The sequence below is a fragment of the Dreissena polymorpha genome, chromosome 10 (assembly GCF_020536995.1).
Source record: "Dreissena polymorpha isolate Duluth1 chromosome 10, UMN_Dpol_1.0, whole genome shotgun sequence".
In the NCBI taxonomy this organism is placed as follows: Eukaryota; Metazoa; Mollusca; class Bivalvia; order Myida; family Dreissenidae; genus Dreissena; species Dreissena polymorpha.
The window spans coordinates 42,459,425-42,473,109 of record NC_068364.1 but is presented as its reverse complement, the minus strand read 5'-3'; the positions used below and the strand labels follow the sequence as shown (position 1 = coordinate 42,473,109).

Below are 13,685 nucleotides of genomic sequence, written 5' to 3'. Positions count from 1 at the left end.
GATATGGTGAGCTAATGAAATACATTTTAATATTTAATAAATAATAGTTATTATATATAGTAAAACACGTATATCAATAAACATAATGAAATACAAAATATGAAACAGTTACTTGTAAAGAGTAATTGTAAAATATATATAAAATATGTTATATTTACCAGCAAACAACCAAATATATATTGCATATATATTTATTAACCATTCCTTCAAACAGACGATCACATAATGAGGTAAAATGCGAATTGTTTGTTACCTCCATGTCAAAAAGACACATTTCATTGGTTAATACATTTAAATATCTGCTATTTAATTGGTAAACTATAAAATCAACTCAGAACTCTTTAATGTGATAATGTACGAGTAATTTGTTAGCACCAGTTATCTTAAAAATTGGGATGTGTAACAGTTTCTTATTGTTATATACTAAAATAACTTAAAGTAACTTCTACGTGTGTAGTTATACGTTAATAATGACTTATTCATAATGCCGTTACCTTATTAAAAAGGGGCCTTTTCACAGATTTCGCATGTTTTGAAGTTTGTCATTAAATGCTTTATATTGATAAATGTAACCATTGGATCTAAAAAGCTCCAGTAAAAAATCAAGAATAAAATTAATAAAAGGAAAAAAGTAGACCGAATCAGGGCTCGAACCAGTGACCCCCGGAGTCCTGGAGTAAAAACAAATTAGACCGCTCGGCCATCCTTCCAAGCATATATGAAAGAAGTATTTTATACTTTATATAAGCAATCTTCGTAGTTTCACAAAATTAAACGACAACAACAGAACTCTCCAAATTATTCAATCGTTTCGCGTTGCAACGCTTTATAATTTTCAGGTTTTTAAATCGTCAAAAGATGCATATAATGTCTATATTTATTAGACCATGGTAAATGTTCAGTATTTCTGTTTCCTCACAAATATCATAACTAAAACGAAAATTTGCGAATCTGAAACAACTTCTTTCAATTTTGTCAATTTACCAAAACGTGAAAAGATCCCTTTAACAAAGAATCGTAATCACTCAAGTAAATGATAAACATCTACACGTTAAACCGACAGTACATTATATGAATGTATGCCTGGCGACACAGTCTTAAATCAGGCACAAAACAATAGCGGTCTGCGGTTAAAAAACAATCAGTTAATAAGTTTAATGGTTACACAGTTAGTATCTGATGGTGTATGGGATATACACCCTCGGTAATTTCATACCAAACGAGTATGGTATGATTTTATGATTCGCTCTCGTAAGGTAGGAAATTTCTGAGGGGGTATATCCCATACATCATCAGTCACTTACTGTGTAACGATTATATCTCAACCGACTTCTCGATTTATCGGGGTGTATGCAAATTACTCGGGTGTAAGGAAAATACACCATGGGCACGTGACAGCTCTAAGCCAATCGAATTAAGTCATTTTATAGGAGGTGAGATATAGATTCTTTGCTCGTTTGAAATATCGAATTTTTATATGACCTGTAGTTGCATGACATATCATTGATCTCTCGCTTTTAACACTAGTATTGTAATTTAAATATATATTTTTTATTTTGCTTCACACACGGACTCTAGATGAGACGGATATGAAACGGGACCGTATCGGCAAATAGCTTGTCGATACTTTGTTACGTAACCAGTAGCTATCGATTAGCGTACATCGAAGCGCCGAGGTTATACATTTTGATGTACCCACTAACGTCTTTTTTTATTATACTTTCATTTCTCGGCCGATTTTGACAAATTATATATCATTAGAAAGCCTACGTTACGTAGTTTTCAGATAAATAAATATATATTATGTTTTTCTTCTGATTTGGGCAGCCCGGCGAGTTATAACTTTAACTTTTGCAAATATCACACCGTTTTAGAGTCTAGATTTACGGTTGACATGTTCGTACTTTATACCGATTTGTAGCGTTTATATTTGGAGTTCAGTTTTAAAAGTTACACCTTGCTTAGGAGAATAGAATTCTGAATACGATAGAAAAAAATGGTTTTAAAAATGAAATTAAGTAAGGAATGACTTTGTACGAAAGTATCGCGCGGTCCTAGCGCAGAGAACTGATGCTACGGTCTTGGCGATTATGCTTTTGTTTAGATACCGGCCATTTAATTTCCTTTGTCATGATGATTATATGTTTTATGTAGTATATTGAAATATTTTGTTCACGAAACATATCAATAAAGCTAATTATTAATGAAGCTTAATAAATTAACTATAAAAACAACCTACCTTTGTCAAACTGAACAAGATATGTTACTCTTTACCACTAGCAATAATGCCCTCCGATTCAGATGCAATCGATGAAATAAGTATGATGTATCAAAAGAAATATTTACCATTCACTCTTTCGTATCCGTGCTTGGAAATCATATGACCCCGAAAACGAGACATTGTCCTGTAAGATTTTGGGCACTCTGTACACTGGTAGACACTCACTGATTCGATTGCTTTTGTCACTTTTACTTTCTTACACGGTTTTACATTCTCAGAATCATCACTGCTACATGTGTAATCACCTAACAATTCGTCTAAATCTCAGTCGTCATCATCCCAGTGACAAAAATCCGATTTTGAATAGTTGGACATGATGCACTGATGTCAAAATACGAAATGATCTGCGTAACATACCGTGATTTTTAAGAATCTCTAAATAAGTTTAATTAATTGATAATTTAAGGTACATCTTCTTTCATATCATTATACATAATAACCTCTTTGATAATAAACAACAAACTAATGATTTTCACACCCATTTTATTTGAAGTGTGCAAAGCCGAAAATATCAAGAGGGTCCGCTATATACGAGGTCTCATATAAAATTATCACCCTTTCAGTGTTATAAACAAGAGCTGAAACCGTTGATTTATTAAGCTTCATTAATAGTAAGATTTATTGATATGTTTCGGTAACAATATATTCGAAAAAAAAATATAATAATCCTGGCAACGTAAATTTAATGGTCGGTATCTAAACAAAAGCATAATCGCCAAGACCGTAGCATCAGTTCGGAGCGTTATGAACGCGAGCTACTTTCGTACAAAGTCATTCCTTATTTACTTGCATTTTTTAAACCCATTTTTTTTCTATCGTATACAGAATTCTATTCTCCTAAGCCAGATGTAGTTTTAAAAACTGAACTCATAATATAAACGTTACAAATCTGTATAAAGTACGACCATGTTTACCGTAAATATAGATTCTAAAACGGTATGATATTTGCAAAAGTTAAAGTTATAACTCGCCGGGCTGTTCAAATTAGAAGTAAAACTTCATATATATTTATATATCTGAAAACTACGAAATGTAGGCTTTCTAATGATATATAATTAGTCGAAATCGGCCGAGAAATAAAAGAAAAATTAGAAAAAAGACGTTAGTGGGTACATCAAAATGTATAACCTCGGCGCTTCGATGTACGCTAATCGATAGCCACTGGTTACGTAACAAAGTATCGACAAGATTAAACGCGCGTGGGTAAAACATAAAATGTGTGGTTCTCGTGTTTAACTCGCTATACATCCATTAATAACAACGGAAATATACTAAAAGTTATATTTTTTTGAAAGAGGAATTAATAAGCAACAAGATAACGTATAAACCAACAAAATCGGATGATTAGTTTTTGCATAAATTTGAATTGACAACGGTAAGGGTCAAATACTCGTTTCAACTCCTGTCAATATACGCTCCGTGCTTCACATAAACATATTTTCTATTCGTCTGACATGTGCACATATATTGTGATGATTATCGTAGGGGTATTTCTTTGGTTCGTTTAACCAATAATGTTCTGTGGTATTCTTCTATGTTAGATAATGGACAGTACGGGATCATATTTTGACAGCTGTGCCACGACATCATTAATCTGAGTTTACATATAAAATGGCACATGATGGTTGGAGAATAATCGGAAATGCACTTCATTGTGCAGCAATGTGCTATTGATCTAAATATATAATATGTGTGTAAGCTATACATTTTTTGAACGGTGCAAAAAAATAGTTTGCAATAAACTCCCGAGACATTGACAGTATAAACCACATGCCAATTCATTAAATAGAAATGACTTGTAATGACAAGCATTTTAAGACGGTAAATGCCTGTTATGAAACTTTTATTTCATAAGAAATAAACCTGTATAAACGAAAATAGATAAAGTTAACTCAACAATTATTATTTATTCCTGTTTTATTTTGTCCAAATAAATAAATTGCAATCATTATGCAATATATGTTTTTCCCTCGTCTGTTAATTAATTAGCAACCATACGTTTGCAAAACGAGACCAGTTGCTTCAATAAATCGCCCTGCATTAAGAGATCACCTGTTTTTATGATCAACCATTTGAGGTGTCTAAACAACGTACAATGTGAATCCTACGTATACCATCTATTAATATGAATACATATATTTTCTTTTTCAGGTATTGAAAATGTGCACAATGAGGCAGGACCTGCAGCAGAAAATAACTACAAACTTGCGAGCAATAAAAAAGGATATTGATGCAAAAGATCTTCTTGATATTTTTATTGAGAAAAATGTCTTCAAATTCAGCGATAAAGATGAAATCACGGGATTCAATCCCAATACTCAAGAAAGTAGAAATAATTGCTTTATTAAAAAACTGCTACAGAAAGACGATTATGCATACGCTCTATTCATAGATGCATTGAAAGAAAATGGGTCTCAACACTTAGCGGACCTGCTTGAAAATACCAAAGTCGATTCACAAAATCCAGGTAATTGTTTTAATAAATTTCTGAAGATATACATTTAATTATTATATTTGTTTATGAAAATATTGTTTACAAATGGGATTAATTGTGTAGTGAAATTGTGTCTAATCCTTGCTAATAATAAATAGCCATTTACCTTTGTTATCACGTTCGCAAGTAAACAGTCTAAGCCAAACAAGTTGAGCCTTTCTCTAGAAACCCTTTGTTACCGCTTTCACAGGTATGCAGTCTAAGCCAATCTAGTTGAGCATAGCACTAGGAACCCTTAACCTTTGTTACCGCTTTCACAGGTATACAGTCTAAGCCAAACTATTTGAACCTTGCTCTAGGAACCCTTAACCTTTGTAACCACGTTCACGGGTTACAGTCTAATCCAAACTAGTTGAGCCTAGCTCTATGAACCCTTAACCTTTGTAACGACGTTCACAGGTTACAGTCTAAGTCAAACTAGTTGAGTCTAGCTCTAGGAACCCTTAACCTTTGTTACCACTGTCACAGGTAAACAGTCTTAGTCAAACTATTTGAACCTTGTTCTAGGAACCCTTAACATTTGTAACCACGTTCACAGGTTACAGTCTAAGTCAAACTAGTTGAGCCTAGCTCTAGGAACCCTTAACCTTTGTTACCACTGTCACAGGTAAATAGTCTAATTCAAACTAGTTGAGCCCAGATCTTTGTTATCACGTTCACATGTATACAGCCTAAGCCTAACTAGTTGAGCCTTGCTCTAGAAACCCTTAACCTTTGTTACCACGTTTAAAGGTAAACAGTGTCAGTCAAACTATTGGAGCCTAACTCTATGATCCCTTAACCTTTGTTACCACGTTTAAAGGTAAACAGTGTCAGTCAAACTATTGGAGCCTAACTCTATGAACCCTTAACCTTTGTTACCACGTTCAAAGGTAAACAGTCTAAGTCAAACTATTGGAGCCTAACTCTATGAACCCTTAACCTTTGTTACCACTTTCACAGGTATACAGTCTTAGTTAAACAGCTTGAAAACTCCAGTATCTGCGCTAACTGTGACATATATTGAGGATATAACTTGACATAGATTCGAAGAATCTTAATACGCAATGTAGCGTTAAACAACCATCTCCTTGCATGCAAAGTCAAGGCCACACGTACAGGTCAAAAGTCAAAGTGATGAAAAATCTTGAAAACTTATGTGTCTGCCAAAACTTTGCCATATATTGGTCGGTCTTAAAATAACTTCACGAATTCAACCCATCATAAGACGCCAAGTCGCGTTTAAAACTTATATCCCTACCGAAAAGTTCATGGACACACTTAAGAGTTAAAGTATAAAATTAGGCCATGAAACAGCTTATTTATATATATTTAAAGTCAGAGGAAGTTTTAATGAGGGTTATATTATTTCTTGTCAAAATAATTATGCAATATCATCGCAAACCGGTCAATCTTCCCTCTAACGGGTAAATTATTATAAGCATTGTGGTATTTAAATTGAATAATTGTATAATTTGATATGCGTTTAATAACCTAATGTATTTGTTTTTCAATGGTTAAAAAACTTGCACAAAGCCAGAGTAAAATAATTAATCTACTCGTGCTTAAGTGAAATGTACATGATAAGATTCGCTGGTATCTTAATAAAAAACATCATAATCATCATCATCATGGTCAGCAGCAACAGCTTCCTCATAATTTTCATCCTATTCCTCCTCCTCCTCATCATCATCAGCAGCAGCATCATCATCTTCTTCATAATCATCATCATCATCATATCTTCACCAGCATCATCATCATCATCATCACCGTCATCATCAGCAGCAGTAACACCAACATCATCATCATTATCAACATCATCACCATAATCACCATCATCATCACCATCATCATCATCATCATTATCATCATCATCATCATCATCATATCTTCACCAGCATCATCACCATCATCATCACCACCATCATCATCAGGAGCAGCACCAAAATCATCATCATCATCATTATCCGTAGCAGCTGCACCACCACCATCATCATCACCATCATCATCCGCAGCAGCAACAGCTTGATCATGATCAGCAGCAGCAACAGCTTCATCATAATTATCATCATCATAATTATCAACATCATCATCATCATAATCAGCATTATAACATGGTAATGAGCATTATCATTATATTACAGGCATTCATCGTTGTTTTGGAGAATTCCGATTTAAAGTGAAACTTGAAAATCAGTCGAAATATTCGTAGTTATTTAACTGCACATTCAAACGAAAACTATATATACGTTTATCTATCTTAAACCAAATCGTATACAATAACAGAGGCAGGTGTGCTTGATGAGACAGCCACAGGAAAACAACACACACAATCGGTCCCAGGAGGCGGCTGTAACACAATAGGAGAGAAAATCAGTGGTGTTAAGACAAATTATAATGGGGATAACTATTCGCAAGCCAAAGGTAAGCATGCATTAAAGCACAAAACTTAGTGCGAAAATTGTATAAATGCAAATATTTTTAAGTTAGAACTTTTATTTTTTATTCATTTGTTAACACGTGCGCCGTATTACTTAACTCTCAGATCAAATCGGCACTTATGTAAATCTTAAACTTTACAATAAATAATAAAGTCGGTATCATTCCTGGTAAAATTCAAAATATTCAAATATGGATTTTCATTAAATCCAAGAAAACTGATGCATTTTTTTATGAATAAAATTGTTGCCTCTAAATATTTCGTGAGAGTCTACTGCTATTATTGTAACGCCATCTGAGAAAACTGATACAATAAACAACATACTGGACACGAGCAAATGAAAACGACAAATAATTTAAGCAAAAAATACGTGCACAGAGACCAAAAGTTAAGTGTTGTGCTGATTTCGGAATGATAATAGCACAGTTAATAAAACAGATGCGTTTTAAAGAACAGTTGAACATGTTTTGCAAACCCTAGATTACAAGAGTCATCGTTAAAAAATAATCGAAGACTTACCTAAAAGAATACACTGATTGGAAGAATGATATTCATCTATTATGAAGAGTAACTCGAAGACCGGTTGCTTGAATCTTCTGATGATTTGATGTCTGAAATGCTCTCATTAAACATAAGTAAGGCCTATATTTTGTTGTTGACACATTTTATAACGTCGTGAATGAAAAGTCATTGCAAATGAGGCGCAAATCCTACTAGGAGAAGACCTCTTTAAAGTAACTGTGACGTCGTAAATGATCGCTAGTGTAATATTTGTAAAGATTTTGGATGATATTTTGTACACGCGTATAGATGATGTGTATTAAACACATACTGAAATATTGAGTACGTATTAATTAATTATTAATTCACCACTTCTTTCTTAACTTGTCACTGATTAGTGGGAGGTACGTATATATTTATATTTATTTTATTTATTTATTTTTTTTTTATGTTTAAGGAAGTCTGTTTTAGTTCCACTAGCCAGAGGCCAGCGGGGCTTATGTCATGGTCCTGTGTCCGTGGTGCTTGCGTGCGTGCGTGCGTGCGTCCGTGCGTTAACTTTTCCTTTTAAACATCTTCTTCTCCTAAACTATTGGTCCAATTCTGATGAAATTTCTCAGGAATGATCCTGGGGTGAACCTCTTTCATTTTTTTTCATATTATGCCCATGGGGTCAAATCTGACCCCGCCCCGGGGGTCACAAAATTGAAAATTTGCTTATATAAGGCCTATTTTGTAAAAACTTTAAAAATCTTCTCGTCCATAACCATTGGGCACAGGGCTATCAAATTTGGTATGCAGAGACATCTAATAGGCCTCTACCAAATTTCTTCAAATTATGCCCCTGGGGTCAAATTTGACCCTGTCCCGGGGGTCACAAAATTGAACATATGCTTATATAGGGCCTATTTTGTGCAAACTTTAAAAATCTTCTGGTCCATAACCGTATGGCTTAGGGCTACCAAATTCGGTATGTAGTGACATCTAATAGTTCTCTACTTAGTTTGTTCAAATTATTACCCTGAGGTCAAGTTTGACCCTGCCCCGGGGGTCACAAAAATGAACATACGCTTAATATATCCGCGGCCCGCGAAATCTCTCCGCATTTTACACAGATTGATTCTGCCTAAACGAGCGGTATAATTGGCTGTCGTTTCCCAATCTTCCAATTAAAATCGGTTTCTTAAAATGTGTTTGGTATTTTTTAGCTGATTCGTGTGCAAAAGGCGCCGTTGTGAAGCGAACATTAAGATTATTGAAATGACAAATATCAATCGAATTAACGACTGACATCATATAGTTTGATTGGAATAATGAAATGTGTTTGTCAACGAAAAAGACTACGTTTTAGATACAAGAAACACATATTTTGTTTAGAAATGTGTACAGTGAACTTGTGTCACGGAAACCAGTGTTTCTGTTTGCAAATTGGAGTTCAGTCTACTCGCGAAGTAAAACAATTTAGAAAAGGATCTTTCGAACATGGAAATAGACAAACATGATTTGATTTATATGATAGTGGATCTGTGTATAATCAGATTCATATGCATATTTTGCTTTATTATGTTTGTCACGCTGTTCAGTTAACTGAAATAGCATTGAACTAAAGATGTGAAATGCAAGATATTGAAAGGTAAACAAAGTAAATATATAAATTTAACTCAGTTTAATACATCATTAACACAAGAAGAACACTCAAGTGTGTTTGTTTATATAAAGTCCATTAACCTTGTTTGTGTATTACATTCTATGAAAAATTTGTATTGTTTTGTTTGTTTTTACCAAATGGTTAGTATTATTCTTTTATGTTAACATTCTCAAAATTCTTGTTTTATTATATTTATCATATTTTATTTAATGACATCATTTTATGATTTATAAACAGATTGCAAAAAGTATTTGTTCAAGATAAACTTGACAACAAATTGTTACATTGAAATAAGTGATTTTAATATTCAGTAGCAAAAAAGTAAGGAGAATCCAACTTAAAAAAGGTGTATCTATTAAAAGTATATTCTACCGATGCCGTGAACAATCCCCTTGTTTATAACATGACTGCCGCTAAGTCTATTACTAGCAACCTATCAGAGAATAGGTCAGATACCTTATTTCAATATATTACAATCCTAGTATTTTTCAAAAACAAACATGACAGGTAACCAACGTCAAATGGAAAAAGTAAAGGAAAGTTAGGTCAAGCTAATTGTTTGTCAAGATATCTCTTTAAACCTCACGCCATATGCAAGTAGTGTTGCCATGATCGCAACATCTTGATGAATTATAATTTAATTTTTTGTCTCATAAACATTTACTTTGTTTAACATACAATCTCTACAAACCTCTTCTTTGTACAATAAAAAATTTATTCACCACGTTAACAATCCTGCTTCACTCACTTATGCCTCAAGAATGAAGTAAAGTTCAGGTGATCTACGTCATTAGGTATTTTGCATATGTCATGAACTATATAAGTAATAGAAACTTTGAAACCTACAAACACTTTTTGGAATTTTGGAAAAAGATTCATGATTGAATGAAGGAACTTTCATTAATCTTGTAGAACATGCGTAGATTTAATCTTCAGCATCTAAAAATATGTGAAATAGAAAGAACGACAATATCTTTTGGAGAGATAAATGTACCTACGTTATAAGCAAAGGACCTGTGCGACAATTCCCGGGCTTTTTAGTCTGTTTAGTTAACACCGTAGTAACGTTTTCCATTAATAAAAATGCTCACCCTTCCAACTTTAAGCGCCGAGTGGGACGAGGGATAGAAAGAGAAAGTCACATGCTTGAGTACATTTCAACCCATGCGCATTGCACGCTTTTTTCGCATAAAAAACAGTGGAGCGATTCAGGGCCACCATGGCCCTCTTGTTTTAATATTTCACCATTTGTAATGGGATAAAGTGGAGAGCCCGCTCATTTGTTAGTTTGCCATAGGTATAGTGATTTTTTCTCTTTTTAAACAAATATGTATTTTTTCAGTAAAGTGAAACCGCGCGTTTCCTAACCGTTATTTTCGCGACGTTGACTTTTGCGGACGGTTATCATTTCCGAGAATCAACAAATGAGAAATGTTTATGCTCTCTTAATTGTGTCGTGGATTTATTGCTTTGCTGCTCTAAAATGATAGTTTTCCCGTCAGTCCGATTTTAATCGAACTATATGTTTCCCTAATGCATGTAATACAAACAGTATTGAATACAATTTGTTAGCCTTTCTCTCCGTCGGTCCGGTACTACGTTTCCGCGCGAAATCACGAGAGATAATACCAACGTTGAACTTTGTTGTATCTTATAGTGTGTGCGTGCCATACGTGTTGTATTTCTATAGTGTGTGCGTGCCATACGTCTTATCAGTCAGATAGTTTTGTGATAGGTATTGTCATTTGCTTTTTTTCACAGGCTATAACAATTAAAAAGTCACATTATTTAACACTTAACATAAAGCTTTTATAATACGGTTACATGTGCGTATTGTCAGATCAATCCGGGGTGACGCCGATTTATGGAAATAAATGCTACATTGCAAGCTCATATGAGTATGTCTTAGTTAGAGGTTGAATGACAACGGTGTTTTATCAAGGAGACTTTAGACTTAGTTTGGATAAAAATGTTTTCCGAATCGAAGCTTTCATTGTTGAACAACTAATATAATAATTGTAATTACATGGTGCGAGGTCCCATAAAAAATGTTATTCACATAATCATAACAATTGCCTTATTTGAAAATTTTAACAAAAAAGAAAACAATATACAGGAGAATATGAACAGTTGTTATTTATTCCAATTAACCATCCGTGATGGGCGGTACATGTTGGGGCATTATTAGGTTTCTTTGAATGTTTTATGAAATATGGCGAGTTCATATTCATTTTAATGAATGTCTCATTTGACCGGTATGAGCTTCTTTTATAGGCTCAGGGATGATGGAACTGTATTAAGGAATGCTAACAACCGTATTTTATTATGAAAACGACAATGCTGGTGATAACTTAGCGATGCATCGGTTAAGCTACTACTCAAATCTGACCTGTATTAGCAATAATGCATTAGATAGCAACTATAAGCGTATATAAGGATCAGTATTATATATATATATATATATATATATATATATATATATATATATATATATATATATATATATATACATGTATATATGTGTCATAGTGTATGTACTCGTATGCAATACATAAAATCAATCCTTAGCATAGCATTACAAAGCACATGCATATACAATTAAACATGTCACATATAATGACAGGGCGAAAAAATACACGCATATTGCGTAGATTATACTTTGCGAAGCTGTATATCTATCGAACATGATTATTGTCGTATTGTTGTTTTTGAACGGAAATTATTGTATACTCTGATCGCGCTTTATTACTAAGACACTGTATTATTTAAATGTTATATACGCGAATATTAAGCACTGATTTCAACAGTTATGTTTTTTTGTAGCATTAAAGTTACATTAACTTAAGTATTCATGTGTTTTTTATGATGAGTTATACATTCATACACATACTTTTTAATAGATATATAAATAGTTCAACGATGATTTACATTTCGAGTTATGCAACTCTTTGTATTATAAGTTTGGAATAGTTTCAAATCAATGCGTATGTTTGTTTTCAGAAATGCTATTAGATTTGATGATTAAACGTTACGAAAACACACTTAGTACCATTAAAATCGCGCCATCGAATGACGTTATCCACGCAAGGGTAGATGATATTTACATGCCACCAAAATTGCAGCTGATGAAAAAAAACAAGGGGGCCTTCGAAAAAACTGAAATACCAATTACGAAATACAGCAAAGTGTTTTTAAAGGATAGTAAATACAACCGAAACATGTTCATTCAAGGCGAGGCAGGGTCTGGCAAATCCACGTTTCTCGCCAAATTAGTTAGAGACTGGTGTAGTAAAAATATTAAAACATCAGGTAAACAGATCCAGACGGGCGAACATAACATTGCCGATGCTAATGCTCGATTGAGACCCTCTGATTTCTTTGAAGATGTAAAGACCCTGAAAGAGTACAAGTTCGTCTTCTATGTCACTTTAAGGGATTCAGTTAATGAGATATACGTTTTAGAGATTCTTAAAAAACAAATAATTGACGAAGTTTACGGCGATAAGGATGAACGCGAAAATGCATACCGACTACTGAATGATATAATGAAAAATGAACGCTGCTTGATATTACTGGATGGTCTAGATGAGTGGACCTGCAACGAAGAACGCAGTCTACCGGTATTGGCTGATACTTACAGTCAGTGTAATCTGTTGATTACATCTCGACCTTGGAAAATGACAGAAGCGATGATACCTGATGCGAAGATTGACACGATGCTTCAACTGGAAGGAGTTAACGATCCTTTTGAGTGGTGCAGAAGACTGCTGGACCGTAGTGATTATTGTAAAGATAGCAATGATTTGGACACAAAACAATCTAAATTTAAAGCGTACATATTGAAGAATGACTTGATGAAGTTTTTGATTTCACCAATGCTGTTGCAGTTGATTGTGTATTCATGGGTTGAAGGGACTGAAATGAACGGCTCCATGTGTGAAATATACAGCCTCTTTCTGGATAGTCTTCTTAAGAAGGCAAACAAGAAGAAAAGAAAATTTCCATCATCATCCTTCCAGTGCTTCAAAGACACTGAACACATAAGGCCCAATATTGAAAACGTGAATCGTCTTGCTGAAGCGGCATTCCATTTGTTGTTTTCAAATACCAGAGACAGTTCACTAGTGTTTAGCGATACAGATTTGGAGCGATTTGGGTTAGATGAAGGAGAACAAAAGGAGTTCGCATTAAAATCCGGTATTTTAACGGCAACACAAAATCCGTCTATAAAGCGATCATCTTCTTCATTTTCCTTCTTCCACAAGAGCATACAGGAATTCCTCGCTGCTTATTATATCGCCTACAATACCCATCCTTTTGATGAAATCATTTCCGGATATCT

General features: G+C 33.9%; 2 protein-coding genes across 3 annotated transcripts in view; one reads left to right on the top strand and one right to left on the bottom strand.

Moving 5' to 3' along the window:
• Nucleotides 1–13,685, bottom strand: part of LOC127848524 (retinol-binding protein 4-like) — a 119,847-nt gene that overhangs the window by 82,312 nt on the left and 23,850 nt on the right. The gene's annotated exons all lie outside the window — the stretch shown is intronic.
• The window catches only part of LOC127848521 (uncharacterized), a 30,377-nt gene that overhangs the window by 11,464 nt on the left and 5,228 nt on the right, over nt 1–13,685 (top strand). For both annotated transcript variants that reach the window (XM_052381033.1, XM_052381032.1), the window contains 3 exons: nt 4,433–4,748; nt 7,041–7,178; nt 12,344–13,685. The exon at nt 12,344–13,685 is cut by the window's right edge and continues 419 nt beyond it. In XM_052381033.1, coding sequence (XP_052236993.1) covers nt 4,442–4,748; nt 7,041–7,178; nt 12,344–13,685 — 1,787 coding nt within the window. In that variant the 5' untranslated portion in view covers nt 4,433–4,441. The remainder of the gene's footprint in view (nt 1–4,432; nt 4,749–7,040; nt 7,179–12,343) is intronic.